The sequence below is a fragment of the Fusarium verticillioides genome, chromosome 1, assembly GCF_000149555.1.
Source record: "Fusarium verticillioides 7600 chromosome 1, whole genome shotgun sequence".
Classification (NCBI taxonomy): domain Eukaryota; kingdom Fungi; phylum Ascomycota; class Sordariomycetes; order Hypocreales; family Nectriaceae; genus Fusarium; species Fusarium verticillioides.
This window is the reverse complement of record NC_031675.1, coordinates 696,338-721,315: the sequence shown is the minus strand read 5'-3', so window position 1 is coordinate 721,315 and position 24,978 is coordinate 696,338. Positions and strand designations below refer to the sequence as shown.

Genomic DNA, 24,978 nt, shown 5'->3' with positions numbered 1-24,978 from the left:
AACATCAGACCTTAACATACCTTAGGAAGGCACCTGTCCTAAGCTTAGCAAAGGTAGGTAATGTATCTTACCTAAACTTGAGGAAAAGATGTAATAAACTTATCCTAAACTTATGCCCAGTTACCCAAGTCTTTTTATCATTTAAGATCCAGGTCCTGGGTATTTGTTCCTTTCCTACGGGTATGTAAGAAGAAACGTGGATCAGAAAATGCAAGTTGAAGAATCGTGTTCATTCTTGAGATAAGGTAGGTAAGATAATGATGACTCGCTAATATCCAAAATGGCCTGGTAAGCCCCCAATCCATTCAAAAAGACCCATCGCCAATACCCAATCGTAGTATGCTTATATCCAAAACCCAATATCACTAACATCTTAGAATCGCCACCTGTGACCAGGGTGCTTCCAGTCCAAGTTGGCAACCTCCTCGGGTGAGAGGCCTGCAAGCTCCTGCTCGACGTTCTTCTTGTCGCGTCGATTGTTGTCCCACTTCATCCAGAAGTAGCCAGAAATGCTGAGGATGAAGATCATGCTACCAGTGGCACAGTTGAGGCCGTTACCGATGGGGAAGTTGGGGCCGTCCTTGACGAGGTAGGACCAGGTTGCGATGAGACCACCGATGTTGCCGAACATGACCTGTCAAGTGTTAGAGGTGGGTTAAGGTGGGTTGATGGGAGAGAAACTTACGTTCATGCCGATGGCACTGCTTCGTGCGGTATCACTGACGACGTTGGCGCTGATGTGGGCGTTGGTCATGGTACCAAGAACCATGCAGGTGCTGGCAATCAGGAAACAAGCACCATATCGAACACTGGGAGTCTCGGAGGCCAAGAACATGGCGTATCCGATAATGACAGTGGGAGCGGAGAGGATGATGAAGATCTGTCGTCTGTCGAGGTACCAACTGAGAGCAGGGAAGGCAACAGCAAATACGGCTCCGACGGCGTAGGGAGGGACACTGTGAAGCTGCTTCTGGACGGTGCTGTACTCGGGGTAGATGGCTCCGACGATGGTAGGGAGGAAGAAAGCAAGACCCTGGACGGTGATGTTGTTGAAGAGGAAGATGAAGGCGATCTGAAGAGTGACGGGGTTGGAGATACCGCGCCAGAGCTTGACTCGATCGATGCCGTCAATGACTTCGGTTTGAGCAAGACGCTCAGACTTGACACGGGCGATGCAGAGATCCTTCTCCTCCTGAGTTAGCCATCGAGCAGTCTCGGGTCGATCGGTGAGAGTGACGAAAGCGATGAGACTGAGTCCGATGGTGATGATACCCTCAATGGCAAAGATCATTCGCCAGTGGTGAAGGCTACCGAAGTGGGGGAGCTTGAGGATAGCACTGGCCAAGAGACCACCGAAAGCACCAGCGAGAGGAGCCATGACCATGTAGAGAGACAGACGGAAAGTCAACTCAGAGCGCTTATACCAACGGGAGAGATAGTATGCGATTCCGGGAAGCATGCCAGCCTCGAAGATACCGAGGAGGAAACGAACACCGCAGATGGCAGCTTGGCTGTGGACGAAGGCGGTGGCGACACTGACGATGCCAAAGGCGAGAGAGGTAGCAGGGAGGAACCAGCCGGGGCCCATCCATTTACAGCAGACGGTAGCGGGGATCTCGAAGATGATGTATGAGATGTAGAAGATGGAGAGGATCTTGTTGTAGTCGTAGCCTACGAGGTTGAGATCCTCTGTCAATCCAGCGATACGGGCGTTACCTGGGGGGAAATGTTAGTGAATGTTGATGCGCTGAGAGTGAGAAAGTTGACTCACCGATGTTGGCACGATCGATGAAGCAGAAAAGATAGAGAACCGCGACGGTTGGGACGGTGTACAAGTCGAGTTTCCATCGTAGTCGTCGCTCAGCAGCTGGGTCGAACTGGACAAGGGAGTTGCCGTAGCTGTAAAGCATCAGTATGAGTTTTTCTCATAAGTCAGTGAGATACTCACGCGTCGGTAGCAATGTGACCGTGACCAGCAGCATCATGATAATCATTAATGACACCTCCCTTCATCTCAGAGCGCTCATCGAACCCCTTTTCCTGATCAGATACACCCATGATGGCGCTTTCTCACAAGATCACAATTAATAAAGAAAAAGAAGTGAAGCTGATGGGTCTTCAAGCTTCTGCGTACTGATGCTTGAGATACAGAAAGACCAAAACCATAAAAAAGGACAGGAGCAGGGTCTTGATATAGTCAAAGCCAAGGATGGATAACACCTCGGGCTACCGTGTCGGGACAAGCAACCCCCCAGTTTAAGGTGTCTAGATTGGCATTTCCCCTCACGAAGCTACTGGAACCGAGACGTGTGTTGCATGCGATCAATTTCTTTGGAGTGTGTGTCTGTGTCAAAGAGGATTTTTGCCCTAGGAGCGGTTTAGCTTGGTGGACAAGGGGGGGTGGCCCATCCCCGCAAAATGTGATATCTTATTCATTTCTGGCTATGCTTTCATCCGCCGCGGAAAGAAATCACCACCCCTGGTCACATTGGTATGCAGCTATGATGATAGGTTGACTCGGCTAAAATGTTGAATGTCAGGGTCAAGGTGTTGTGCCAGTATCTTGTAAGCGACGGAGCAGATTCGGCAAAGCTGAAGAGTCATAACAAGCTTAAAGGTTTACTTGAGATAGACTAGAGAAACTAGTGAATAAGTCTAGATTTCGGGAAGTAGTCTCGGGTGCGGGGAAATTACGGATTTTCAGCCAGAGAGGAGAGAGGGAAGTGTTTTGCTGCGTCGTGTTGGAGATGGATGAGGGTGAAGATCATGACCTAGAGAGTGAGAACAACCAGGTACGTATTCTCACTACCACCACGTGGAAAGGGAAAATACATGTAGCATACATGTAGCATCCACATATTCTCCAACTCTGCCGTATGCATAACACTTTTCTGCTCAAATGTAACTGTACATATCGTTTCGTGAGTATTCCCCCCGTGTTATACAGGCTTCCCCAGGTTTTGTGAATCTCATCTTACGATAATCCCGCTGCTTCCCCAGATTCTCTCTCTCAATTCCACAAAACCAACGCCCATTACCTAGCAATCGTAAGAGTGAGATCTTTTCCCCCGGATTTCTGGGGTAGGTTCTGCTTGCTTTGAATGGTCGAGGCAAGGTCTCGATGCGGAGGTGGAGGGATGAGGGTCATTCTTGGCACGGACCAAGAAATGGTCGGCAATTGGAGTCGGCAACTGAAATTTGGAGACACCAACTCAGAGAGAGAGACTCATCATATTCACAGTGTAATAAGAGTGGGATGAATGAATGTGTCCATAATTCAGCAATAATTACGATGCATTCAATCGCTGAGTGGCAATATAAAAGTCTATCCCACATACGTATATCCCACTTGATTAGCATATATCTCGGCTATTATACTCGGTTCTTGTCTATGGAACGGCATCTATTATGCATTGAATACTCGATACTCTTACATGCTCTGTGCTCTATGTCTGTCACGACCATTCCCTAGTTATACCCATAGTCACAACCATAACCACACCTTAACATCAACTAACATCACCCATCCAACATAAGCATAACTAACCCGTCCATCATACCATTCCCTCTTCAGCCTCACCAAACCCCCGGGATAACAGCCCACCTCCTCCCAACCTTGTCCTCTCCAAATCTCTCCAGGTACCACCTCCGTCCCCTGACAGCCCTCGGAAACATGGCGAACATCTCGTTCACCAGAAACGCCCTCGCAGGCGCGCATCCCCAGCCCGCCGCCATCCAGAACCCAGCCCACTCTACCCACTCGCACAGGTAGTGAGGGTACAGCACGTACCGGAACAGTCCTGCCTGCGGAATCTGGTAGTGCTTCTCCACGCCCTTGCTGCTCGCGTGGCCGTCCAGCTTGGCGCGCTCTTGCCGCTGGGCCTCGCGCCGGCGTATGTCTCGTAGTTCCTCGTCGTGGAAGAAGTTGCCGGATAGACCGAGATAGAAGATTAGAATACCTGATGAGAATTGCAATATGGATGATTGTGATGACCATGCTGCTTCAGTGGTAGGGCCATATGCTGCGAGCCATGATCCAATACATGTTGCGTTGCAAATCTGAAAACTCAAGCCGAGCAGCCACACAGCAATGTGCACCGGTGACATGGAGGGCTGAAGATAGGGAAACATAACAGCGCGATACAAATAGTGAATCACCTACATACCATCCAATATTAGCCTTCATCACTTACTCCTCATAACACTACCTCGGGTAGGTAGTTCAAGCCCTCCCCCTCAACGGCAACACGCACGGGAGCATAAAACGAATTTGGGGAAAATATTACTTACAAACAGACCCGCAAGCACTTTATTCTGCCACGGAAGATCGTCGATTCCATGCTGTTCAGGAAGAACTTTCATCAGGTACAGCAGCGTCAGAAATCCAGGTGCCTCCATGGTCAACCAGCCAATACGGCCGGGTAGGTTGAGAGGGCTTGTGACTGAGGTTTTGCCCATGCCATACCAACTGGTAAGCCATTGCATCGAACCAATCTGAGAGTAGGTAATTAGAACATGTATGTATTACTTCACGTGCTCTCTTTCTTTTTGTAATGCTTACAATTGGGTAAGATATCTGCCAGACTTTGAGGATCAGGTCGTAGTTCTCCCGAGTGGGTGGTAACCACCCTTCGATAATAGCCATGATGACAGCGTCTGCGCCTCAACAACGCAGCAGAAAAAGGCTTTCGATTCGAGTCTCTCAGTAAAGAAAGAATCGAATGCTGTTGTTTGTAGAAGAATTGATCAATGATGAAATCCAAGGCGTGTTTCCATGATGTCAATGAGGTTGGAGCGGGTTCTGTAGCTGCGCAACGGCCATTTTGACACCCTCCACCGCCTGAAGAATTGCCCGTAACGGTCGAATATTTGGTGCATCTACCCCTTGGTGTGTCACACAAGAGCAATGATGCAGCTATCAGAATGTAGGGACAGCTTCCGTTCCTCCATATTGGGCTGCGATAGCACTGTAAGACGAAATATTCAGATTGGATCCTCTTCAGGATAGAGTATTTAGTCTTACGGAAGGGTGTACACAGCAACATTTAAGTTCCCTTAGTCGATCTCAATCAACTGCCGTGCTCTCCAAACTCAAACTGGTATCAGATATTGCCTGTCTTCCGAGGTCCCTTGTAACATTAAACTTCAAAGGCATCGAATTATCACATGAAAGAAGTTTACAGACTTATTGCAGTAGCTTGAGGTATCACGAAATGTGGTGCTGAGTAAGCTGCATAGGATAGGGGAGACAAACAAGCTCGATATGTCTATGCGAGATAATGGAAAGACTCAATATATTTATGATGAGATAGATTTAGGAGACCTTGGACTAGATGTTCCAGTACCTCACCATGAGATCAGAAGTTTTTTTTTTAGCTCTGAACAGATCTAGATGGTTACACAGTTCCCTCACTTACTGATTAACAAAACCTACAAGATATACTAATGAATAAAATGTATTCAGATACACCCGTCCATGCTACAGACACCGCTAAACTCCTAAGTACCAATCCCCAAATCAAGACTCCGTCTCTCATGTGCTCATAAAATCACATCACAATGCAATCCCTCTCCCTCTGCCCACCGCCATTTACCCCTACCCCCGGTCCCGAAGGCCGTCTGCCCGCAGACGGCCCAAAGGGTCTCTGCCCCACTGGCATCGACGAATTCACACTCGCAGCAGTGCTGGTCTGCCTCGATATCGTAGGGCTGCTGTTCGGATGGCTCGGGTGTCCCACAGGCGGCTGATACGTCCTGTCGTGCGCCGACTGCTCGTAGGAAGGCGGCGCATCGTCTGCTGCTTCGTCCGCCGGGCGTGACACGGGTGGTCGCGGTGGTTGGGCTGGGATGAGGGATCGCACTCTCTGGGCGGGTATTCTGGGCTGTGCGTTGGTTGTGGTTGTGGTGGGCGCGCTGACGGAGCTGTTGCGTCCTGGGACGAGACCCGTGGCTCCTCTGGTGACGCCTCCACCTCGTGGAGCTCCTCCTCTTGCCGGCTGTCCACCTCTTCCTCCTCTACCTCCCAGGTTGCCACGTGTTGCATTTCCTGGTTGAAAGGCCTGTTGCTCGATAAATTGCTCTGAAAGCATGCTCTCTCTTCGTCTTCGTGCCTCCTCTGCTCTATGTCTTTCCTCTTCCTCTTCTTGTAGTTGCAATGCGAGAGCCAAATCTCTATCTTCCTGTTCAGCATTGGGACTCATCGGGGGCTCATCTTCATGCCGCCCCTTGCCCCTTCGGTTATGTACTGTCGTCCATTCTCCGCCATCGTTGTTGGAGTAGTTGCCCGCACTTGTTGAAGGAGCAAGACCGCCAGATCCCACAACCCGGAAGTCTCCTGAAAGATATTCGGTGTTGCCACCATTGACATCTGATAGTGTCTCCCATACGATTTCATCATGAGACTTGAATCCCGCGTCCGTCACAAGCGTGACGAGCTGCATCGACTGTGGATGGCAATACAGTGTACTGAAATGGTCATTCCGGAAAAGAATGGCAAATGTACCCGGTCGAATGGCTTTACCAATAACTTCAATGCCCCAAGGCGTAAGTTGGGTCGCGGAATTATCCAAGAATTCCTTGATTATGACAATATCTTGGTAAAGTTGCTGCTCATCCTCTGTGAGTCCGCCTTCAGGATCAGACAACTTCTGTTCGAGCTCTTCTTCTCGAAAAAGGAGATTCTGTGCGTCCTCGTATGATGCGGCTTGTCGTTCCAGCGCTTCATATGCATGTTCGTTCTTTGGTGGTAGCCATCCATGAATCAGTGGGATCGAGAATGTGGCATATAACCCCATCTCGGCCGTGTTCTCAAAAGTTCCCGGGATTAAGTCTCCTCGCTCAGCAGGATGCAAATGCGTCAATGATGTACGCTTGTAAGCATTTATCATACTCTCTGTAGGAACAAATCGCGGATTGACGTTCATGCCGGTATGTAAACTTTGCAAGAAGGCATACAAATCTCCAACGTCTGGCAATGCATCTTCGGAACTGGTTCGTCGTGGTGACATAAGTTCGTCAAAAACAGCATCCAAAAGCAGATTCAGGCTGACTTGTTCCCTCGATCTAAGAGTCTGTACAAGTGCAGTATCTTCAACATCGGCAGGTGTTGTCATAGTAAGTGCGTTAACCAGAGCTACAAGAGGACAAGGCCCGTTTGCATTCTGTATCAAGATTGGGGATATTCGTGGGTTCTTTGACGAGGTCTCGTCGTGCCATTGTATATTCTTAATCTGATAAGTTTCCGTCTTTCCGTCGATCGGGTCTCTGGATGCTCTCCAACTTGACGATTCGGTTTGTAGTGTTGGTTGCCTGGGGGGCAAAGGTGGCTTCTCCTCTTGAGGTTCCTTCATGGGGCTCGGCGATGGCTCTGAATCTATCAGATTCCAATCATCCGGTGATGCTGGCCTGGCTTCTCCTGTGGCCTTGGCTTTCCCCTTGTCGGCGCCACCTAGATCGTCCCAGATATTTGTGTCCCCAGTAAATTCTGCGGAGAGCTTCATAGGTGGCGCAGGAGGTTTGTCATTTCTTCCCAGAGGATCCTCATCCCAAGCAGGCGACTCGCGGCCAGAGGGCAATGACACCATACCCGGTGATCCAGCGGGAAGTGGCTCTGGCGTGGGCGTCCATGCGCCTCTAGGAGGGACATCGTCCATGAGGTTTGGAATCGGTTGCGGGGCTGATGGTGCAGGCTGCACCTCTATCGCTGGTTGCCATGGGTTCGTATTAGGTTCTTCGATACCAAGTTTCGAAAATGATTCCGTTAGTGGTGTTTCTTGTCTTGAAGGAACTTTCTTTCGTAGAAAAGGGTTCGTTTCTGGTCTATCTCCGCCTGGTTTCAATACTGCAGGCGTCTCTTGGGACTGTTGCAGATTATCTGGCTGTGTCCTCGCGTCTCCCCATGCCTGTTGCTCATCTTGGTTATCGAAAGCGATTCCAGGTCTGAGGGCCGCAGGAACAGCTTGAGGGTTCGGTCTATCCGTTGAAGATGCTTGTCCGTCACGGCGGGGTCCTACATCTTCCCATCCCGGCTCGTTCCCTCCTTCGGCCCAGGGATTATTCGACATCGCTTCGACTTTGATCGTATTTGAGCTAAGTTTGAACTTGGAAATTTCGAGTGTCAAAGTAACATGTCAAGTAGACGGTTTCAGTGATCCGCTTGGTCCTTGTAGCTGATGCGCTGCTACCACACGCGGGAGACTGCGGGGAAGTGATTCGAAGTAGTTCTCGAAGCGCTGTGAGTTGTATGCATGAGATCGAGAAATCTAGCGACCAGATCTCTGCAGAGAGCGTCGTATAGTGGTATTTTTCGCTTGTATATGTTGATATCCAGTTCTTGAAGCTCCTCTTGATCGCAACAGCAACAGCTCGTGTGGGGAGATGTGTCGTCACTGGGTCCCGCTCTGTACGTGGCGGCGCAACGTGAAACTGGGCAATTCGCTGAGAAGAGAAGCTACTATGACACAAGAAGCAAAATGACTGGATGCCTTGAGTTCAATGCGAGTTTGTCTTGGTTGGAAAGCGAATAATGAGGAAAGTTAAGCATGCGCTGAGCTGAAAAAGCTGGGCGGGTGATGGTGCCTGTAATGTAGGTAGGTACCTAAGGTACGTAGACCGCGGGCGTCAAGTCTGCCCCGCCCACTTCCATTTGCTTATGGACCACCGCCACGGGCCGCGAACGATGACGTGGGCCTGTCGATTCAAGTATCAAGCAAGCTGAAGAGGAATTATATACCATTCCTGTTATTACCTCACCGCCTAGATAGGCAGCAGGTACAATTCATGATTCTAAACCTGGTCCTCGCTTGTACCGTTTCTTGTGGTCAAGATTGGCTGAGAAAGATCAAGTCGCTTAAGCTAGCATTGGCGATCTGAGACATGCCGACTTACACCGCGACTAAATGAGTGAACTTGATGACCTTTGTTATTTACCTACTCATACTGGAACACATATTTCGATGTTGTTTTTGGCTTTTACTTAGTTCTCATGAGAACATAATATCTTGAACAGACCGGGTAGTGTCTCAGTGGACGGAGTAAGCACTCATTCCTTCATGATCCACCAAATGTCTTAGACTCAACGGTCATCCAACGCTCAGACCAAGGGTCCAATAGTCAGCCATCCAAGGGAAGGCAAAGAAAACACCTTGACCCTAAGCGCCGAAAATATTCAGGTAAATCTATGCTAACTTAGGGGACTCTTTACTCAGTTTATTTTGGCATCCTCCCCGAGGCCTTCCAGAGAATAAGATATCTTGCGGTGGCTGGCAGTCAAAAGAAGCGATTGGTGTGCATTCTAAACGCAGTACAACAAATCTACCTCGAATTGGATCGTCTTTAAACCTCCCCTAGGAAAACACATCCTTAAGCATTAAACGCTGCTGAATGATACATAACTTGATTATGGGCGTCGTCCTCCCCTTGCTTTGCTTGCTTGCTTGCTTGTCAGGTCCGAGTTTCCTTCGTCGCCATGCAGTCCCAGAAATGCCACAACGCCAACTCCTATACAAGAAAAGTATATAATATCCACCCCCTCACGGCGCGTACGTCGTTAAACCTTCACCCCAAGATTTTGCAGCCGCTCGCAAGACGGCATTGTGTATGTCTGTGCGAGCGCCATCTTGTCAGGGTCCTGGTAGAACCAGCCCTGAGCCGCATCCCTCAATCTCCGTTGATATATCAGCTCGTTCTCACACTCGTTCTTGAGATGTCTCAAGAGCTGATGCTCAGCTGTACGGTCAAGTTTGTTGAGCTTCTTTTCGGAATATTGGGCAACCTCGTCGGGGTTAACGTAGTAGTTGACATTCAGATTCGGTGTCGTGCGCTGCTCGGTGTACGGGTGCAGAGGATTGTCGTAGACCATGCGAGGCCCTGATGCCGATGTTGTTGAAGACTCGCCGGAGAAGAAGGATGTGATGATGGGTAGGATGAAGAACAAGATGATGGGCAGTAGACCCAGGAACGTTTGGAAAGCGTTGCCTTCGTTCTGTCGACCACGATCGGCCTCTCGGGGTCGCGTTCTCGGCCTAGCTCCGCCAAACTGATGAACCCTAATTCCAGGACCTCCTCCAAAGTTGAAAACAAACTGAGGACCTGTGTCAAAGGCTGCAACATTAGTACGAGTCTCATCTTGCTTGTCAGTTCTGCTCACCTCCGAATGGGCCACCGCCGCCAAAGCCACCTCCGCCAAAGAAACGGGCAAACATCTCCTCCGGAGTCAAGTCATCCTGGAACATCGGGCCACCTCTACCCATTCCACCACCACCGGCTCGTTGATTGAAGAAAGGATTGTTCGCCTGGGCGCTGGCGAATCGACTATCAGGATCTGTGCCGAACTTATCAAACTTTTCCCTCTTCTCTTTATCGCCTAGAATCCCAAATGCTCTGCTGACCATCTTGAAGGCCTCGTCCGCATGAGGGTGTCCATTCTTGTCGGGATGGGTCAGAAGCGACAGCTTCCGATAAGCCTTCTTGATCTCAGCCTCGGTACATGTGTCCTTTACGCTCGAAAGGTTTAGGATGTCATAAAACGCAGTGGCCTCGCATCTTCGGATACGAATGACCGCTGCCTCTTGGTCGGGTGTGAATGATCGTCCCTGGTTACCCTGCTTATGATCGCGAGACCGAGCCGAGCCACCCGTATCAGCTCCGGAAGCCGTTGCGCTGGGCATCGAAATTTTAGTTGTTGCGAGGTCGCTAGGTGTCTGTAGGAGTTGCAAGATACGATTCTTGGGTCGTACGTTGAGGGTTGGCGATTAATAAATAGGATTTAAGTTTGGCCGTCGAGAATGCGGGAAGAGGGAAAGTGGCTTCTTTGGGAGGTGACAATGGCACAGAAAAGGGCGTCGTCGAAGAGGCGAACGCCGTATTGGTCGGGGTTGTGCTATTTGTGGCCGAATCGCATGAGGAGTATGAAGCAATGGAAATGTTGTTGATATGGTGATGCAAAGGGGATGCCAGAAATCTGGTGTTTTCCGATCGGGCAATCCCTACTTGGTCTTTGGGGGACGCCCACTCTCACCATTGTGTCCGTCTCAAAGTCTCGGCTCCACGTGATACCCCACCACTCGATCTCATTGTTCCCAATCACCTTACCCTGCATCACTTACACGACTATCAGTCAGTTCAATTCAATTGACCTACGGCATCTTGATGCAATCTGATGGTTCATTGTGGGGGGATTAAACTCTGTTCTGTACCTGAAATACTTTAAATATCCCTGTCAATGTCGAAAATGCTTCCATAGACAGCCGTAGCGTATCGAAGCCCCTAGAATTTGGATTGGCGTACGAAGATGAACCAGGTACCTTAGTCAAAAGGCAAATTGAACAACACATGGCTATTAAAAAATGTGATATAGATATAGGTCTCAACTTTGACTACCATTTAGTCACCGTGATATAATTGTGTTCTCATGCATAATCACAATAGTAGAGAGTTGGTAACCCAAAGTCTGAGAACCGCATATAAACAAGAAGCGTTGATTTATACTCAAGAAACTATATACGTCGAGTAAGTATTTACAATAATCAGGCCCACAAGTCAACTCGTTATCTTCCTCTTCCCTAGCTTAAACCATGTCCACGACATCGCTTACGCTTAAGCACCAATGAACTGCTTGATCTGAGGAAGAACCTTCTTGTAAGCAGTACCAGTAGTAGGCTCCATGCTGAACATGTAGTCACCCCACCAAGGGCCAGCAGCCCAGTACAACCAACCAGTCCAGACATCAGAGTTGTCAAGCAAGTGCTGCAGCTCGCCCTTGAGCGCAGCAATGCACTGGTCATTAGCTCCGCCAGCAGTCTCACCAAGAATACCCTTCTTCTTGTTGGTTTTGAGCCACTGGGTAGCAGCCTTGAGACGCTCAGCACCAATGGTAGAGCTAACACAATTCTCAGAGGTGCCAGAGGAGTCGGAATCGAGGTACTGATGCATCTCGTAGATGATCTTGTTCTGAGGATCCTTGAGATCCTTCATAGCAGCGCCGTTGCCGCTGGAAACCCAGCTCCAGGCTCCGGTGTAGGCGTTACCCTCCACAAAGATGTACTGGGAGGTTGCGCCGGCTTTGCGGATGGCGTCGACGGCGGCTTGGTTGAGAGCAGCGACGACAGAGTTGTCCATGTCGTGGTACTCGTTGTTGGTGTCAAAAATGACGAGCTTGTTGTTGGCGAAGCGCTTGGCTACCTTTTGCCACCAGACGCTAAAGTCAGAGCTTTTGATGATGTTGCCGTTGAAACGGCCGTAGTTGTGAGGGTCAATGACGGCATAGTGGCCCCTGAGTGTGTTAGTGAAGTTACCTCAAGATGGGAAAGGTAGTTACTGACTTGCTGGTGATATGGTTGACAGTGTCCTGGAGGCCCTTGAAGTAGGCCTCATCAATGGCACCGGTGATACCACTGGGAGTCACTCGCTCCATGCGGAAACCGACACGGAAGGTGTTCATACCAGTGCTAGCGAGGGTCTATCATAGTCAGTACCACGGACAAGTCATATGCCAAGATACTTACATCAATGGAGCTCGTGGTAGGCCAGATGTAGTCCTTGTTGAGAGTTCCAGGGAGGTTTCCCTCACCGAACTCACCACCAGACTCATTGGAACCAGTGAAGAGGAACTTGCCCTTGGCCCTCGTAGTGTGAGGAGCGGCCAGAGCAAGGGAAGCGCCAGCACTTGCGAGAAGGAAATCCGTGAACCGCATGTTTGCTAGAAGGAGTGGATATTCGTTTCTTGTTTCAAATGATTGTAAGAGGATCGATCAACGAGCCATGTAGAGCAGAGCCAAGAAATGCAGGAAACATGGTGAGTTTATATACACATTTCAGCTTCGGCCCAAGTTGCGGTGCTACGCATAGCTCCCCGTCGTAGCATGTTCATTAAGTCAGGATGTGACAAGGGCCAACCCAGACTGACTATTGATCCTCCGTGAGCCCATATAGGTATAGACTCGGTCGATTTGCACGTTTCAATGGTTTCTCCAGATGAAGTGTAGAACATGACCCAGTTTGGTGGTAACTGATTTGCCGGTGTTCCCTGTTTGTTTGGCTGAAACAGGAGCTAGGCCCCCCTGATATTTCACTAATACGCCGCGTTCCCGGCACTGAGCATAGTGAAGCAAGGAAAGTTGAGATGATATTCGTGGAGTAGAGTTGTATAGTATTTCTTGGCTGAACATTTCAAGACTAACGACAGCAACTTTCATACTCTATCAGAGCCACTTGACTCGTTTCTGAAAAAAGACTTTTTTTTCCTTGTAGTCCTCCTGTTAAGGAGTAGAACGCATCAATGACGCAACTTGTCGTACAAATATTGTAATGATCATCTCTTGTTGAAACATGCATCTTTATCTCGTTGGTGGGATTCATTTTCCGTTTAACGCCCATATTAAACCTCAGGTGAGGGAAGCACAGAGGTGCCGGTAGCCGTGTTGCACTGGGGTAGTCACGTGCTGCAAGTCTCGGACTAACCGATCGGAAAAACGACTTCCCGGCTAGATCCGTCGCATGAAGCTTGGTGATGCCGGCCTGAAATTTCGAGGGAACGACATGTGCCAGCGATAATGCACGCGACACGGGTTCTTCTTAAGCGATCAGTGTGGAAGGGTATGTAAATTTATATGCTGTGATGTTGTTGGGTGCTAATTCTGCTGATAGGGCCGCACTTGGTACCGTAAGCCGACGACCGACTCGATTATCCTGACAATTCTAACATGCGATAGCCTACCCATTGTATGGCCCAAGTCTTCTAGCGATAAGGTGCCTCCTGTGCGAACACAGGCTCGATCAGCCACGATTCTGCCCAACTTTGTCGGTCTCAAGTTCGAGGTGCACAATGGAAAGGATTACCATGAGGTGACCATTACAGAAGATATGGTTGGACACAAGCTTGGCGAATTCTCACCGTAAGTGTCGGTCTAAACCGAAAGACGAATATCTTCTGACTTAATGCAGAACACGAAAGCCAAATATCTGGGACAAGAGGTAGAATATCAAATAGGGACTGGAATCTGGGTATACCCATGTACAAAAGACTACATGTAACATCACTAGAGCAATGACTTCAACGAAGGGATCCATTCGCATATTCAGGCGATCTGTTGTAACCAGCTATGACTTTCCTGGTTTTCATATTTGATATCATGTACGGACCCAAATCCTTCCGTGAACGCCAAACCGAAACGCCTTGCAGTCATGTAATCAGATCCGTACTCAGCGGTAGAACTCGCTACGCTTGACGTTGACACCGTACTCTCCAACAGCCATACCAAGATCCTCCATGGTCAGAACAGTCCTGTTCTGGCTACCGCCCTGTCCACCACCTCCGTAGCCCGGTCGCTGGATACCCAGCGGTGCACCCTTAGCTTGATCCTTGCTTCCCGGCTGACCAGTTGGTTGACCAGGGATAGGAAATCCGGCAGCTGCACCAAGAGACCCCATGGGATTATTGGTGTTTGATGATGCGCGGATTCTACTGTACTGGTATGCATCTGCGGCGATGTCCGCGATGAACTTCTGGGTTGCTAGGGCGAGGAGTCGCGCGAGGCGTGGATCGGTCTGGGGAGGTGGTGGAAGACCAGCCTTGGTCATATAGTAGTGTGTGACTGCATCGGGAATCTAGAGAGTGTTAGATGAGTTGAATTAGGAGTCTGTGGAGCGTACAATCGGCGCATAGTCATCCATCTTGTTCAGGAACTCTCGTAGCGAGACATCCTTGCGAGTTGGTAATCGAGGATCGGGAATCGCTGGAGCGGGCGCTTCATCAGCGGGAGCCTCCGGCGCAGGAGGGGTCTGCTCTGGCTTTTCGGGCGCATCACTAGCCATATTGAAAGATTTGATGATGCGATGTGGATTAAGATGTTGAAGATGAAGTCGAAGTGATTGATGCTCGACGCGTTAAGAGGTAGAGTCACGTGATTCGATGTCATGGTCTATTGTTCGGCTTGCATGAGCCGCACAATGCCAAGAAGCTTAATGGAACTAGAGAAAATCAACCAGGCACAATCAAATAAGCATAAACCAGCATTCGTAGTTTCTCATGTTGTATTTCCCTGCCTAATTATTCATATGCCTCTTCGTTTCTTCATTGAATGGTGCCTGGAGCTCATTACAAATGACAGAGATAGCAGCATTCAACGCAAATAGACTACACTCTATTTTGACTTGGTACAGCACTGAAATCAACGATCCCTTTTCCCCAAAATCTCCAAGCCAAACGGCGACGCCATTGTAATTACCGCCTTTGTTGACCTCCCAAACCAACGCCGTGCATGCATCTCCAGAAGCCGGAGTTGTCGTGACCAAAAACTGTGGTCTTGTCTTGTCTTGCCTATTGGCTACTTCATCGTTACAGTGCCAAAACGTATAAGACGTGTTTTTGAGAGCCTGGTGCTCTATTTCGTACAGGTATCTTTGGTGTCTTGTTGATCGTTTAGACGGGGAGCTTGAACTTCTTGCCCTTCATGACCTTGGTGTAGTAGATGTAGAAGAAGTCGCTGTACAGAACGGTCTGGACGATACCAGCAACGATAGCGATGGTGTCGACCTTGTGGTTAGTCTCGGCGAAGTATCGGTAGATCCAGTTGGGGATGTAGAGAGCACGGTAGCTGCCGAGAGCGAAGAGATAGTGGGTGGTGATGGTCTCGGCCTCGCCGGTGCGCTGAAGCATGAAGAGCTGGGGGAGAATAGCCACAGACTCGAGCCAGATGGAGAAGGCCCACAGAATCTCCGAGATGGTGTAGTGATAGGGGAAGACGATGGCGAGGACAGCAGCTCCCGCGAGGAGGTACTGGACTCGGAAGGTGTCGACATTGGGATCGTTGGTAGGCTTGTAGGCGTTGGTCATGAGGTAGATGATGTAACCTTGGGAGCCAAGGAACATGATCTTGAAGATGAAGTTGTAGAGGCTATCGGTTTTGAAGAGATCTGGGGCAGGTTAGAATGCGCTTCTGGGGTCTGCTAACGGGAGTCGTACCAAGATAGCGGGTGATGTAGACAAGCATGTAGAGTGTCTGCGACTTGAAGGAGATACCCGAGCAGCTCTGAAGACGATTAGTATAGCTGATCCACAGCGTCTGACAAGGGAGGACCAACGTTTAGCTGCACCATCTTGTGAAGCAAGATGAAAATGGAGCCGAGATGCGAGAAATCCGCTGTGCTGCAAGTTAGTAAATAGCTCAACGAAGCCGTCGATTCCGCATTGTCGAAAACGTACCAGCGACTCGGAAAACGTTCAAAGGCATGATTGCGGTGGTGTTGTCGCAAAGCTAAGATAAGAAGTTTGAAGAAGTTGCAAGATAAGTAGCTGCTAGAAGCGCAGCGAGTGGGAAGCGAGCGACAACCTGTCAAAGGCGAGTGAGTACGGATACAATTGAGGATCGTTCGGGACGAGGGTTGGATGGTGATGGCTCGAGGGATTGACAAGGGGAGCTTGGGAGAATCATGAATCTTGTAACTGAGCTGAGCTTTGGCTGAAAAAGGACACGACGCGATTGCAAGCTCATTGGGCCATCCAGCTACGTAATGTCTCGCATGTGTCAGGTCGAACGCCACAGTATCTCAGCCACACTAAGGGGAAAGAAAACCCAGGACCTCGATCCTAAACGACAAAAAGACTTAGGTAACTTGGTCTAAGTTTAGTCAGAGTTTAGGATGAAATTAGGATAACTTTTGCTGAGTTTATTTTGACATCCCATGTCAAAATCTGCTACAGCTCAGGGGTGTGTGGCTGTTATCATGAAGTTGTAAGTGAATGTACCTCAAGTAGATTAGTAGCATGAACCACGGTCCAGATAACGACATTATGAGAAACAGGCTTATACAACTCACTCCCGAACCGTTCCTCATATCATAGACATCATTTCCTCATTCAAACCCCCAGGGGGAGGCAAGAAAACTTAGGATCGTGACCCTAAGTGATGAAGAGACTTAGACAATTTAGCCTAAGCTTAGGGGACTCTTTACTGAGTTTATTTTGGCATCCTCTTTTAGAGTCCCAAGCAAACACCAACTGATTCAAGCACAGATATCACATCACGATGACTCCGCTTGTTTTTTTTTTTTAATCTTTATGTACGGTTGCAGTATATTTACACTAGACTAACTGCGGTGTTTTTATGTGAGTTTTCGTTGCTGCAGAACACGCAAGATGATCGAGGGCGCAGATGCCGTTCGCCATCCAAGCAAAGTAAATCCACCAAACATGCCTGACCTATCCTAAGGCAGTAAAACACTGATACTTTCTTTGGCACCCGACATATACATATAGTCCTTACATCCATCCCAAAACCTCTACATTTGGTTCGTACAATCTTGGTAATCCATCTTGAAGCAGAGCAAATCGTAAATGGCAACCCGTGAACCCCCACCATCTTCCTCAACTACGACTGCAACCAGCTATTCCAGCTGCGAAGTGTTCGGAATGCAGGTGGAAAACACGAGCTCCGTCATAACATAATGACTCTACAGTCAACAAATCTCAGCTTTCGCAGGCTGAAGATACTCCTATGGCAAACCGAGCCGTAAAGTGTATCGCAGACCATGCGCTGACAGGACAGAGTCTTCTAACCCTGTCCCCCAAAAGACATGCCCAAGATCCATTGATTGGGCAAGGTCAATTAGCATATTCTGTTTTCGTTTCGTTTTCATCCTCTTTTTTCTTCTTCTTTTTTCTCTCTCTCTTTTTTCTCGAAGACTGGTTCGGCTTTTATTTCTCGAGCCACTTTAAGTTACCTGGTGAGAGGTATCTGAGATGTCAACGAACGACAGGGCGGTACCTGGAATGTTCGAAAGACCGCAGATCTTACTGCTCTCTGCTTTGGGTCGCCCCTACAGAGAGCTATGAAGTTTTCCTCAAGCGTTGAAGGTGGCTTGAGAAGCGGCTCAAGTAAAAGACCACAGTTGATGCTACCTGCGATGCAGAGCATACCGCACAACTCATCGGAACCAGGTCCTGCTTAATCCAACATGAGTGACAATATGAAATGTTCATGGACAGAAATATTGGGGACTCACTCACAACTCACAGGTCTTGAGGCACTCTCTGAAAGCAACTCAGGTCCTTAGAGCTGTGGCGAGATAACTTCACCGGCTATGACAGCCAGTTTTGGGGTATCATAAAGAAATGAAAGAAATGATGACGCCGGTTCGCCACCAACCAATTTCCATTTTTTGTGTTTGGTACCCCTGGGGGCTATTGTGTTTTTATATTGTTTTTGGTCGCCGTTGAAACAACACCAGGGTCCTCTCTATCCAACCCGCCAAATTCGACCCGGCCCTTAGGCTAGATCCCAACTCCATTGAGTCTCCTGGTGGTATCCTGTGCCAATATTCCTAGCCGTAGTCGCAATATCGGTCGTGACAGTGGATCAAGTCCTCAGTAGCTGTAATTCTCCCGCAGGGTCTCAAAACCCCTGGGGGGGAACCCGAAGACGTCCGACATATCAAAATGTCAGAATACCATCATACGATGGCCGATCGGTCTTTGGCTCTCGCAGTTTTGAGCAGCGAGGCTTAACTCCAGCAGATTGCATTGATCGTACTGTCAGTCTCGACAAGAGTCGAAGTATTAGTGGTAGCAATGCAGCAAGCAGTGCCTGGTACGTCAACTCCCAGCCGTCATCATCTTTTGTCTCGAGTAGATACCTGCCGCCACTCGTGAGTTCTTGACTAGGTCATCCCGAGGTGACTTGAGCTGCGTGACTTTTGTTTGTGCCAAGAGGAACACTCCAAAGAGGAATACTCCCAATAGGAATGCTCCTGACAGAACAATAGAATATTGGCTTGTCGATTTTTTCTTATGTTTTAGTCTTTTGTTTTGATTTTCTTTCTTTTCGTTTTCTTCTTCTCTCCCTCAGCGTCTCTTTTCGAATATGGAACCCGGCAAGTGGGCTAATAAGAGGGAGGATGATTAGTCGACGGCGTCAGTGTACCGTACGATTCGTCGTTTACTGGTAAATTAGATAAAACCCGTTGGGACAACGTCCCTGTCGATATAAAGGCGTCTGAAATATAACAGCTTCTCCGGAAAAGAACATGATACGGCCCCATCCTCTCAAAGGGGGAACGGCATATGCAAATGTGCAGAGATCGATAACTCGTAGCTCATGACATGTGGAGCGAATAGATTAGAGCCGTAGCCTGCGTACTTTTATGTGTACCAAGCGGTATAGCGTATTACATGAATGTATTAAATGAATGAATATGTACGAATGAAGGAATGAATGAAGTGAAGAAAGTCGATAACAAACAAGACATCAAAACATGCGTGAGGAGAAGAAAAGAATCATGTTCCAAGGGGGAGCATCTCGTCCTTATATAGACAAAGAAATAGTCTTCTCAACTCAATTTCGGGGTCGAAACCCTCGGTCTACGTGCCCAAACACGTTTTGTTGTCGTGAATTTGAAGTTTGAATTGCGAGTTTCGAGGTAGTCCCGTAATGTGAGTGTCAGGGACTTGCCCCGAGAAAGCATAACCAATGAGTCAATACGAGTCTGTGGAGGTTTATGAACAATCAAGCTTCGACAGAGAAACTTGATGGCGACCTGTATGCCCCATCCAGGTTCACAACAAAAGTCACATCTTCTGTGCTAGTTGCTTCTGAGGACAATAGACTTTTTTCATCATCTCAAAGAGACATATGTGTACCGAGATCGGAGTGCCGTGTCATAGAAGCTTTGGACTCTTTTCCGTGACTTTGAATTGAGTTTATAGAAAACAACCTGTAACGAGAGAGAACGAAGAAAGCTTTGGTTAAGTTCAAGCAGAGTAACCTGATTCCTGTTCTTATTCCCCTTTCTTTGATTCATACAACCCTGACTAATGGATCTCGCTTATACAAAAGCGAGAGCGAATCCTGAGTAGAAAATGTTGTCTTTCGATCCAGTAGACGATGCTCATGCTTACGAGGTATCAAAGTCTATTTACACACCGCACATGTATAAGCAAAGCCCTTGAAAATAACGTCTTACATCTCAAAAATACCTATTCCAATATCATTTCCCCAGAGCAATCTACAGACGTGTATTCGCAGCAAGCTAGGTTTGAAAATGACCATAGCATGTGATCGTGCCATGATATTACCCCTCCAAAATCGTGTTAGCTTCTGAGGCGCAACCGGAGCCGCAAGATCGATAACACTTGGTCAAAAGAGCAACTGTGCATGGAAGAAAGTGGCGACCACTTGAGATCCCATGAGAAACAAAAAGATCAAGCCATGGACTTATGAAAGCCATGATGGCGTGCTAGAGGCATAAAGGCGCCGCAGGTTTGGCCAAATCAAGAAGGCAGAGCATAATGATCAGTCTATCATAAGGTAGCCTCAGGTTCTATAAACAACGGAGAATTTCTCGGCTGGCTTCACCACTCTGCTGATTTTTGTTAGGCCTCCATAGCCTGAAAACCTCCAAAGTTTTGTGGTTACCAATGATTAATCGGTCCATGGCTCTACTACGTAAAATGGCTTGAAGTAATTCAAGCGGCTGACGGCGAGGCACTGGATACCTTATCACAGACAAAAGCTTAGCAGATTGGTCGTTACGGACAATTCCTGAGGAGTCAACCGCTTACAATCAGTAATATGTAACTTATACTAAGACTGCAGCGTTGTCGAGATGCACTGAAAGCACTGGTAACTAACATAGCTTCAATTGTGAGCCGTATAATTGAGATAAAACGGAGTGTCAAGTCTCAGTCACATACTTGTTGGCTGGTTGAGTCAAGCAAGTCACTACTGTCGCTTATTGACTCTGGAGGAACCCAACTTAAGATAACATAATTAGCTGTAATGAGTTGATCGATTATCACGTATTACGCTTGAAGTGAAGTCTACGCTTGATCTCATAGGACTTCCGGAGCTGTTGCAATGACACACAGGAGACCCTGGTTTCAAGCATGAAGCATTCAATAGGCACATGAAATGATGTAATACTTCAAATCAGTATTTGGACAGAAGATTAGTTGTAGTAGAGATACTCACCGACATGTCTGCAGGATGCCCTGCTGCTCGGCACCATAACAAAGACACCACAGGTCAAACAACACGAATAAAAAACGCAATTGACAACTCTTTATCTCTTTATATCTTGTATTACCTATTGTTCAGGCATCTAACAAGCGAACGCTGTTCACTCATGTCTCTTTCACGGCCGTTCTGGTCCTGAACAAAGACGAGGTCAATCTTCTCCCAGGCAGCTTTGTCGAGATGTATATGTTCGGCTCCCTTCAGACTCGATTGTACGAACATACGTCGATGCCTTGAAAGTTCATTGTATGGTCAACAATCAAGCATAATTTTCATCCCCGAACTTCATATGACCATATAATTCAACATGCTACAGATAAGTTGATCTCAACCCAACCATTGTCGCTCACTACCAGTCAACATAATATTCCAGAAGCCGTCTACCATAAATCTCGACTTGATGCCTTCCAGTCCGCACAACTTGCACCCAGACACGAAACGATAATTGAACTCTTAGATAAGGAGCCCATCAGAATGTTTACACTCAGCTGCATTCCTCCGGAGGATCCCCCTGGAGGGACACCCTTACCCATACTATGGCAATGTCACAGATGCGAGCAGGAATACAGGGTCTCCGTCACAAGCCGCTGTATTAATTGTCCTTCATACAACAGTAACCCCCCTTACAAGCACCTCTCAGGCGAAAGCTCAGACGGCGGACCTTCGAGGCAGTATCAAAAGTCTCCCCTCTCAGGCAATGGCAATAGCAGACCTACTAGAGAGACTGAAAAGTCTCCCAGAAGCCGTAAATACTCAAAACGTCCTTCCCTGGAGCTGTATAACTACGACTACGAGTTCTGGGTTCATTACAATGACTGGAAGCGCTCTCGCACAGAACATGAAGCTAGACCTGAGACATGGGAGAGCCGCATCAAGCGCAGCTTCGATGGCCTGGATAGCGTACAGGGTCGAGCAAAGAGATATAAATTCGAAGTCGAATCGCGCACTTATCTCACAGAGGAAAGATTGGAGCGCATGCTTGAAAGGAGGCAGAACTGCGAAATAGACTGCAACTATCCCAGTCAGTGCCACACAGAGCGCTATGAAGCATTGATGAAGAGTTCTGAGAAGGCCACAGGAGGCACATTCCACCCCACGAACTATGATGAGGATGATGAAATGCCAGGTAAGTTGCCCCTTTGTGAGCTTATGCCACAATTCGATCAAGAGATAACAAGTCCTGAAGATGTTGATGATGAGGATGAGATATTCGCGGCGTACAAGAGGGACGTTGATGCTTGGTATGCTTCAACTCTGGCGAAGACGAGCTAAAGAAAACAAGGAAAACATTGAGGGGTGATGAATAGAAGAGAAATGATTTGATGTTAATTAAGGTACCATAATAAACTGGTCTAAAGCTGCACTAAAATATCCTAAACTTACCGAAGTATTTTTGTCACCTACGGTGAAGATCTGAAGTCTTGTTGCCTCCCCTCGGCTGGCATGGAGCAGATATCCAGGGTTGTCAATAGGAGATGAAGAAAAGGATAGCAAAGATCATGGATGCAACAGGGAACTGTTTTGAGTGAGCGGATCACAATAAATAAACATCATTCGAAAGGACGTGATAGCTTCATTAATCCACATTCCTAAGACAAACAGGCCATAATAAACCACACTCATTTTAACATTGAACGTTCGATGGCTAACCAGGAACTCGTATTTCCGTGTCTACCTAATCCAGTCCATCAGCACAGCGGTTCCGTGTCGCATCTCATACCAGACCAGACCAGACACCAAGGTGAAAACACAACTGTTGTACACAGCTCGCGCAAGTCAAACAGCACAGGGCATTTCGTCATAACGTGAACCCTCTCGTCATCGGGTATCGGCTTCTAGAGCTGACCCCGAGAGCTCGTCGTGTGCCTATTGAAAGCGCAGGCGCCCTCAGCTATCCAAGCTGTGGTCGTGCGGACGTCCGCTCATATCTCGACGCGACGCCCCATCGAATTCGAATTCAAGTATTTCTGCATTACCATCCCATATACCGGTTTACTGCAAGTCCCAAAGAATAAAAGCAAAATAGAGCCTTAAACGATACGTCTTTAGCCTTCAAGTGCCTTGGCCTTCTTCTTCTGCTCGACCTTGAGCAGCAGAGCGCGGTTGATGTGTGGCAAGACACCACCGTAGGCGATTGTTGCACGGATCAGAGTGTCGAGCTCTTCGTCACCACGAATGGCAAGCTGGAGGTGGCGGGGTGTGATACGCTTCACCTTGAGATCCTTTGCAGCGTTCTGTGATGAAATGTTAGCGTTGATTCCAGGCAACAACATGACTCATAAACTTACGCCTGCCAACTCGAGGACTTCGGCAGTCAGGTACTCCAGAACGGCTGTAACGTACACGGCAGCCTTGGCTCCCACACGCATCTTCTGCTGGGTGTTCTGCTTGAGGAAACGCTTGACACGACCGCAGGGGAACTGAAAAACATCACGTCAGTACGAGTTTAAACGAAACCAACAAGTCTGAATAAGAATATTTCCCGAGCCGTCTTTGTTTGCGCATTCCGTCATGCCCCGTTTCAACCCAACATGCACATAAACAACATCGACAGCCACCCCAGAATATCGGCGACCAGTTGCCGAACCGTCGCATCAGCTCAAACGCGCGGCGAGGGCCAAGTGCAGAATGCGTTGTCAATTTGAAAAGATTTTCTCGTCGTGCGGAGATGCTCGACGCGTCGGGAACGGATCGTGAAACTTGAGATATGTGGGATGCGGGACATGGAATATGCGCAAGTCGGTCGACAAAGCAAGCCCATCCTCCTCTTCTACCTCTCAAGATGAGACTCACCTGAAGGCCAGCACGAGCAGAGTGGCTCTGCTGCTTCTTGGTGCCCTCAGCAGCGCTTGTCTTGCCGCCGGAGCTCTTTCCGCCAGAAGACTTTCCCTTTCCACCAGGCATTGTCGATATGATCGCGTAAAAAAAGTCGTAAGATAAAAGTATCAAAAATTTGGGGATGAATGAACTCGGGTTCGAACGCGGTAGCCGATCGGTCGAAATGACGATTGATGTTGTTGATGTGAAAAACGCGGGATCGAGAGTTCGTAGTGGCAGAAATTTAGCGGGCTGCGGTGCGGTGCTGATGTTGTTTCTTCAGGCAGGCTCTGGCGAAGGGCGAGCTTGCGTGAGATGCGGTGCGGGATTGGATGGTCCAGAGGTACATGCCTCAGGTAGCTTCTGGCTGCTGGAAGCTTAATTGCTCATTGCACTTGCCGATGAAGAGACGCTTTTCATTGGTTGAGTGACCCGAGATAAACCCGGCCATCAAGCTGGGCCAGCAAAGGCTGTGTGAGAAGAGGCCCTTAGTTAGGGATCACCAAAACAGATGTTATGGTGCTGCAAAGTCTTCAAAAAGGGTGAATATAGATCAAGGAAAGGTAGCATATTCAAGAAAGACTTCTTTCAAGCTCCTAGAGGTGCTGGCGGAGGAGCTGTGTTGATACTTACTTGGCTCATCTCATCTTTGTTTGCTGTCATGCTTGGAACGGGTTGCCGCATATTCACAGCTTTGTCTCACCCGGAGATTGTTGAATGCCATAAAGATGATACAGCATGTACTAGCATGGCTGCTGGTACAGAGGCGGTATCTTTTCGGTTTCTGACAAGTCAGGGCATCTTGTTAGACACTTGATGAGATGTCGTTGTGTATTGAACAGTTGAAACCCAGGCTCGGTTTGGAGTTGATCATGTCCCGCTGTGGCTGAAGTGTGGCTGATCTGGCTCACGTTAGCCGAGCATTTACCTGACTTACAATCAGCTCGCCCTCACCAGGAAATACCTTATAAGTTGAGATTGTTTTTTAAATAGAACTGGAAGTCGATCTAACTGAATCATATTACTCGGGTAAGTTGACTGCATGACGGTATGGATAGAACCTTTCAATCCTAGCATATTATCTGAAACTCCGGTCTTGCACACATGTCAAAGGCATCAAGTCATTCCGCACCTTCTGCTTCCTCAAAACTTG

At 48.3% G+C, this 24,978-nt stretch overlaps 11 protein-coding genes across 13 annotated transcripts; 2 read left to right on the top strand and 9 right to left on the bottom strand.

Moving 5' to 3' along the window:
- Positions 1-223: 223 nt before the first annotated feature.
- Positions 224-2,347, bottom strand: FVEG_09715 (hypothetical protein). Its single transcript, XM_018898774.1, has 4 exons — positions 1,949-2,347; positions 1,772-1,899; positions 686-1,716; positions 224-634 (listed from the first exon to the last, which is right to left on the bottom strand). The coding sequence occupies exons 1-4, from the start codon at positions 2,056-2,058 to the stop codon at positions 374-376; spliced, it is 1,530 nt and encodes a 509-aa protein (XP_018756711.1). The 5' UTR covers positions 2,059-2,347; the 3' UTR covers positions 224-373.
- A 979-nt stretch (positions 2,348-3,326) lies between these two features.
- On the bottom strand, positions 3,327-4,780 carry FVEG_09716 (hypothetical protein). Its single transcript, XM_018898775.1, has 3 exons — positions 4,562-4,780; positions 4,291-4,494; positions 3,327-4,158 (listed from the first exon to the last, which is right to left on the bottom strand). Exons 1-3 carry the CDS (start codon positions 4,643-4,645, stop codon positions 3,577-3,579), a joined length of 870 nt encoding a protein of 289 aa, XP_018756712.1. The 5' UTR covers positions 4,646-4,780; the 3' UTR covers positions 3,327-3,576.
- Positions 4,781-5,302: 522 nt separating this feature from the next.
- On the bottom strand, positions 5,303-8,586 carry FVEG_09717 (hypothetical protein). Its single transcript, XM_018898776.1, has one exon. It carries the CDS (start codon positions 8,061-8,063, stop codon positions 5,550-5,552), a length of 2,514 nt encoding a protein of 837 aa, XP_018756713.1. The 5' UTR covers positions 8,064-8,586; the 3' UTR covers positions 5,303-5,549.
- A 411-nt stretch (positions 8,587-8,997) lies between these two features.
- Positions 8,998-11,051, bottom strand: FVEG_09718 (DnaJ like subfamily B member 12). Of its 2 annotated transcripts, none has more exons than XM_018898777.1 (2): positions 10,148-11,051; positions 8,998-10,101 (listed from the first exon to the last, which is right to left on the bottom strand). In XM_018898777.1, the coding sequence occupies exons 1-2, from the start codon at positions 10,665-10,667 to the stop codon at positions 9,548-9,550; spliced, it is 1,074 nt and encodes a 357-aa protein (XP_018756714.1). In that variant the 5' UTR covers positions 10,668-11,051; the 3' UTR covers positions 8,998-9,547. The 2 variants fall into 2 exon arrangements, with proteins under 2 accessions (XP_018756714.1, XP_018756715.1); XM_018898778.1 differs by having other exon boundaries at positions 8,998-10,089.
- A 398-nt stretch (positions 11,052-11,449) lies between these two features.
- FVEG_09719 (hypothetical protein) lies at positions 11,450-13,374 on the bottom strand. The gene is made up of 3 exons (XM_018898779.1): positions 12,504-13,374; positions 12,321-12,457; positions 11,450-12,271 (listed from the first exon to the last, which is right to left on the bottom strand). Exons 1-3 carry the CDS (start codon positions 12,690-12,692, stop codon positions 11,596-11,598), a joined length of 1,002 nt encoding a protein of 333 aa, XP_018756716.1. The 5' UTR covers positions 12,693-13,374; the 3' UTR covers positions 11,450-11,595.
- An 84-nt stretch (positions 13,375-13,458) lies between these two features.
- Positions 13,459-14,227, top strand: FVEG_09720 (30S ribosomal protein S19). 2 transcript variants are annotated; one of them, XM_018898781.1, is made up of 5 exons: positions 13,459-13,593; positions 13,645-13,660; positions 13,710-13,892; positions 13,942-14,131; positions 14,210-14,227. In XM_018898781.1, the coding sequence occupies exons 1-4, from the start codon at positions 13,551-13,553 to the stop codon at positions 13,973-13,975; spliced, it is 276 nt and encodes a 91-aa protein (XP_018756718.1). In that variant the 5' UTR covers positions 13,459-13,550; the 3' UTR covers positions 13,976-14,131; positions 14,210-14,227. The 2 variants fall into 2 exon arrangements, with proteins under 2 accessions (XP_018756718.1, XP_018756717.1); XM_018898780.1 differs by having other exon boundaries at positions 13,942-14,227.
- FVEG_09721 (transcription initiation factor TFIID subunit 10) lies at positions 13,959-14,871 on the bottom strand. Its single transcript, XM_018898782.1, has 2 exons — positions 14,650-14,871; positions 13,959-14,604 (listed from the first exon to the last, which is right to left on the bottom strand). Exons 1-2 carry the CDS (start codon positions 14,809-14,811, stop codon positions 14,200-14,202), a joined length of 567 nt encoding a protein of 188 aa, XP_018756719.1. The 5' UTR covers positions 14,812-14,871; the 3' UTR covers positions 13,959-14,199.
- Positions 14,872-14,999: 128 nt separating this feature from the next.
- On the bottom strand, positions 15,000-16,477 carry FVEG_09722 (ER lumen protein retaining receptor). Its single transcript, XM_018898783.1, has 4 exons — positions 16,202-16,477; positions 16,081-16,139; positions 15,962-16,028; positions 15,000-15,912 (listed from the first exon to the last, which is right to left on the bottom strand). The coding sequence occupies exons 1-4, from the start codon at positions 16,227-16,229 to the stop codon at positions 15,419-15,421; spliced, it is 648 nt and encodes a 215-aa protein (XP_018756720.1). The 5' UTR covers positions 16,230-16,477; the 3' UTR covers positions 15,000-15,418.
- A 5,005-nt stretch (positions 16,478-21,482) lies between these two features.
- FVEG_09723 (hypothetical protein) lies at positions 21,483-22,280 on the top strand (the record flags this gene model as incomplete). The annotated part of the gene is made up of 1 exon (XM_018898784.1): positions 21,483-22,280. One exon carries the CDS (start codon positions 21,483-21,485, stop codon positions 22,278-22,280), a length of 798 nt encoding a protein of 265 aa, XP_018756721.1.
- A 773-nt stretch (positions 22,281-23,053) lies between these two features.
- On the bottom strand, positions 23,054-23,912 carry FVEG_09724 (histone H2A.Z; the record flags this gene model as incomplete). Its single annotated transcript, XM_018898785.1, has 3 exons — positions 23,054-23,242; positions 23,297-23,428; positions 23,802-23,912. 3 exons carry the CDS (start codon positions 23,910-23,912, stop codon positions 23,054-23,056), a joined length of 432 nt encoding a protein of 143 aa, XP_018756722.1.
- A 265-nt stretch (positions 23,913-24,177) lies between these two features.
- Positions 24,178-24,276, bottom strand: FVEG_09725 (hypothetical protein; the record flags this gene model as incomplete). The annotated part of the gene is made up of 1 exon (XM_018898786.1): positions 24,178-24,276. The coding sequence occupies one exon, from the start codon at positions 24,274-24,276 to the stop codon at positions 24,178-24,180; it is 99 nt and encodes a 32-aa protein (XP_018756723.1).
- Between the last annotated feature and the right edge of the window lie 702 nt (positions 24,277-24,978).

Bases quoted from the DNA above. Each gene is read 5' to 3' on its own strand.
- FVEG_09715 (XM_018898774.1), bottom strand. From the start codon at position 2,058: ATGGGTGTATCTGATCAGGAAAAGGGGTTCGATGAGCGCTCTGAGATG. The intron at 1,900-1,948 runs GTGAGTATCTCA...GATGCTTTACAG, and splicing joins GGTCACATTGCTACCGACGC to CTACGGCAACTCCCTTGTCC. The intron at 635-685 runs GTAAGTTTCTCT...AACACTTGACAG, and splicing joins GCAGTGCCATCGGCATGAAC to GTCATGTTCGGCAACATCGG.
- FVEG_09716 (XM_018898775.1), bottom strand. From the start codon at position 4,645: ATGGCTATTATCGAAGGGTGGTTACCACCCACTCGGGAGAACTACGAC. The intron at 4,495-4,561 runs GTAAGCATTACA...ACCTACTCTCAG, and splicing joins GGCAGATATCTTACCCAATT to ATTGGTTCGATGCAATGGCT. The intron at 4,159-4,290 runs GTAAGTAATATT...GATGGTATGTAG, and splicing joins AAGTGCTTGCGGGTCTGTTT to GTGATTCACTATTTGTATCG.
- FVEG_09717 (XM_018898776.1), bottom strand. From the start codon at position 8,063: ATGTCGAATAATCCCTGGGCCGAAGGAGGGAACGAGCCGGGATGGGAA.
- FVEG_09718 (XM_018898777.1), bottom strand. From the start codon at position 10,667: ATGCCCAGCGCAACGGCTTCCGGAGCTGATACGGGTGGCTCGGCTCGG. The intron at 10,102-10,147 runs GTGAGCAGAACT...CTAATGTTGCAG, and splicing joins CGGCGGTGGCCCATTCGGAG to CCTTTGACACAGGTCCTCAG.
- FVEG_09719 (XM_018898779.1), bottom strand. From the start codon at position 12,692: ATGCGGTTCACGGATTTCCTTCTCGCAAGTGCTGGCGCTTCCCTTGCT. The intron at 12,458-12,503 runs GTAAGTATCTTG...TGACTATGATAG, and splicing joins CTACCACGAGCTCCATTGAT to ACCCTCGCTAGCACTGGTAT. The intron at 12,272-12,320 runs GTCAGTAACTAC...TAACACACTCAG, and splicing joins GTCAACCATATCACCAGCAA to GGGCCACTATGCCGTCATTG.
- FVEG_09720 (XM_018898781.1), top strand. From the start codon at position 13,551: ATGCACGCGACACGGGTTCTTCTTAAGCGATCAGTGTGGAAGG. The intron at 13,893-13,941 runs GTAAGTGTCGGT...GACTTAATGCAG, and splicing joins AAGCTTGGCGAATTCTCACC to AACACGAAAGCCAAATATCT.
- FVEG_09721 (XM_018898782.1), bottom strand. From the start codon at position 14,811: ATGGCTAGTGATGCGCCCGAAAAGCCAGAGCAGACCCCTCCTGCGCCG. The intron at 14,605-14,649 runs GTACGCTCCACA...AACACTCTCTAG, and splicing joins TGGATGACTATGCGCCGATT to ATTCCCGATGCAGTCACACA.
- FVEG_09722 (XM_018898783.1), bottom strand. From the start codon at position 16,229: ATGCCTTTGAACGTTTTCCGAGTCGCTG. The intron at 16,140-16,201 runs GTACGTTTTCGA...CTTGCAGCACAG, and splicing joins GAACGTTTTCCGAGTCGCTG to CGGATTTCTCGCATCTCGGC. The intron at 15,913-15,961 runs GTACGACTCCCG...AACCTGCCCCAG, and splicing joins CTACATCACCCGCTATCTTG to ATCTCTTCAAAACCGATAGC.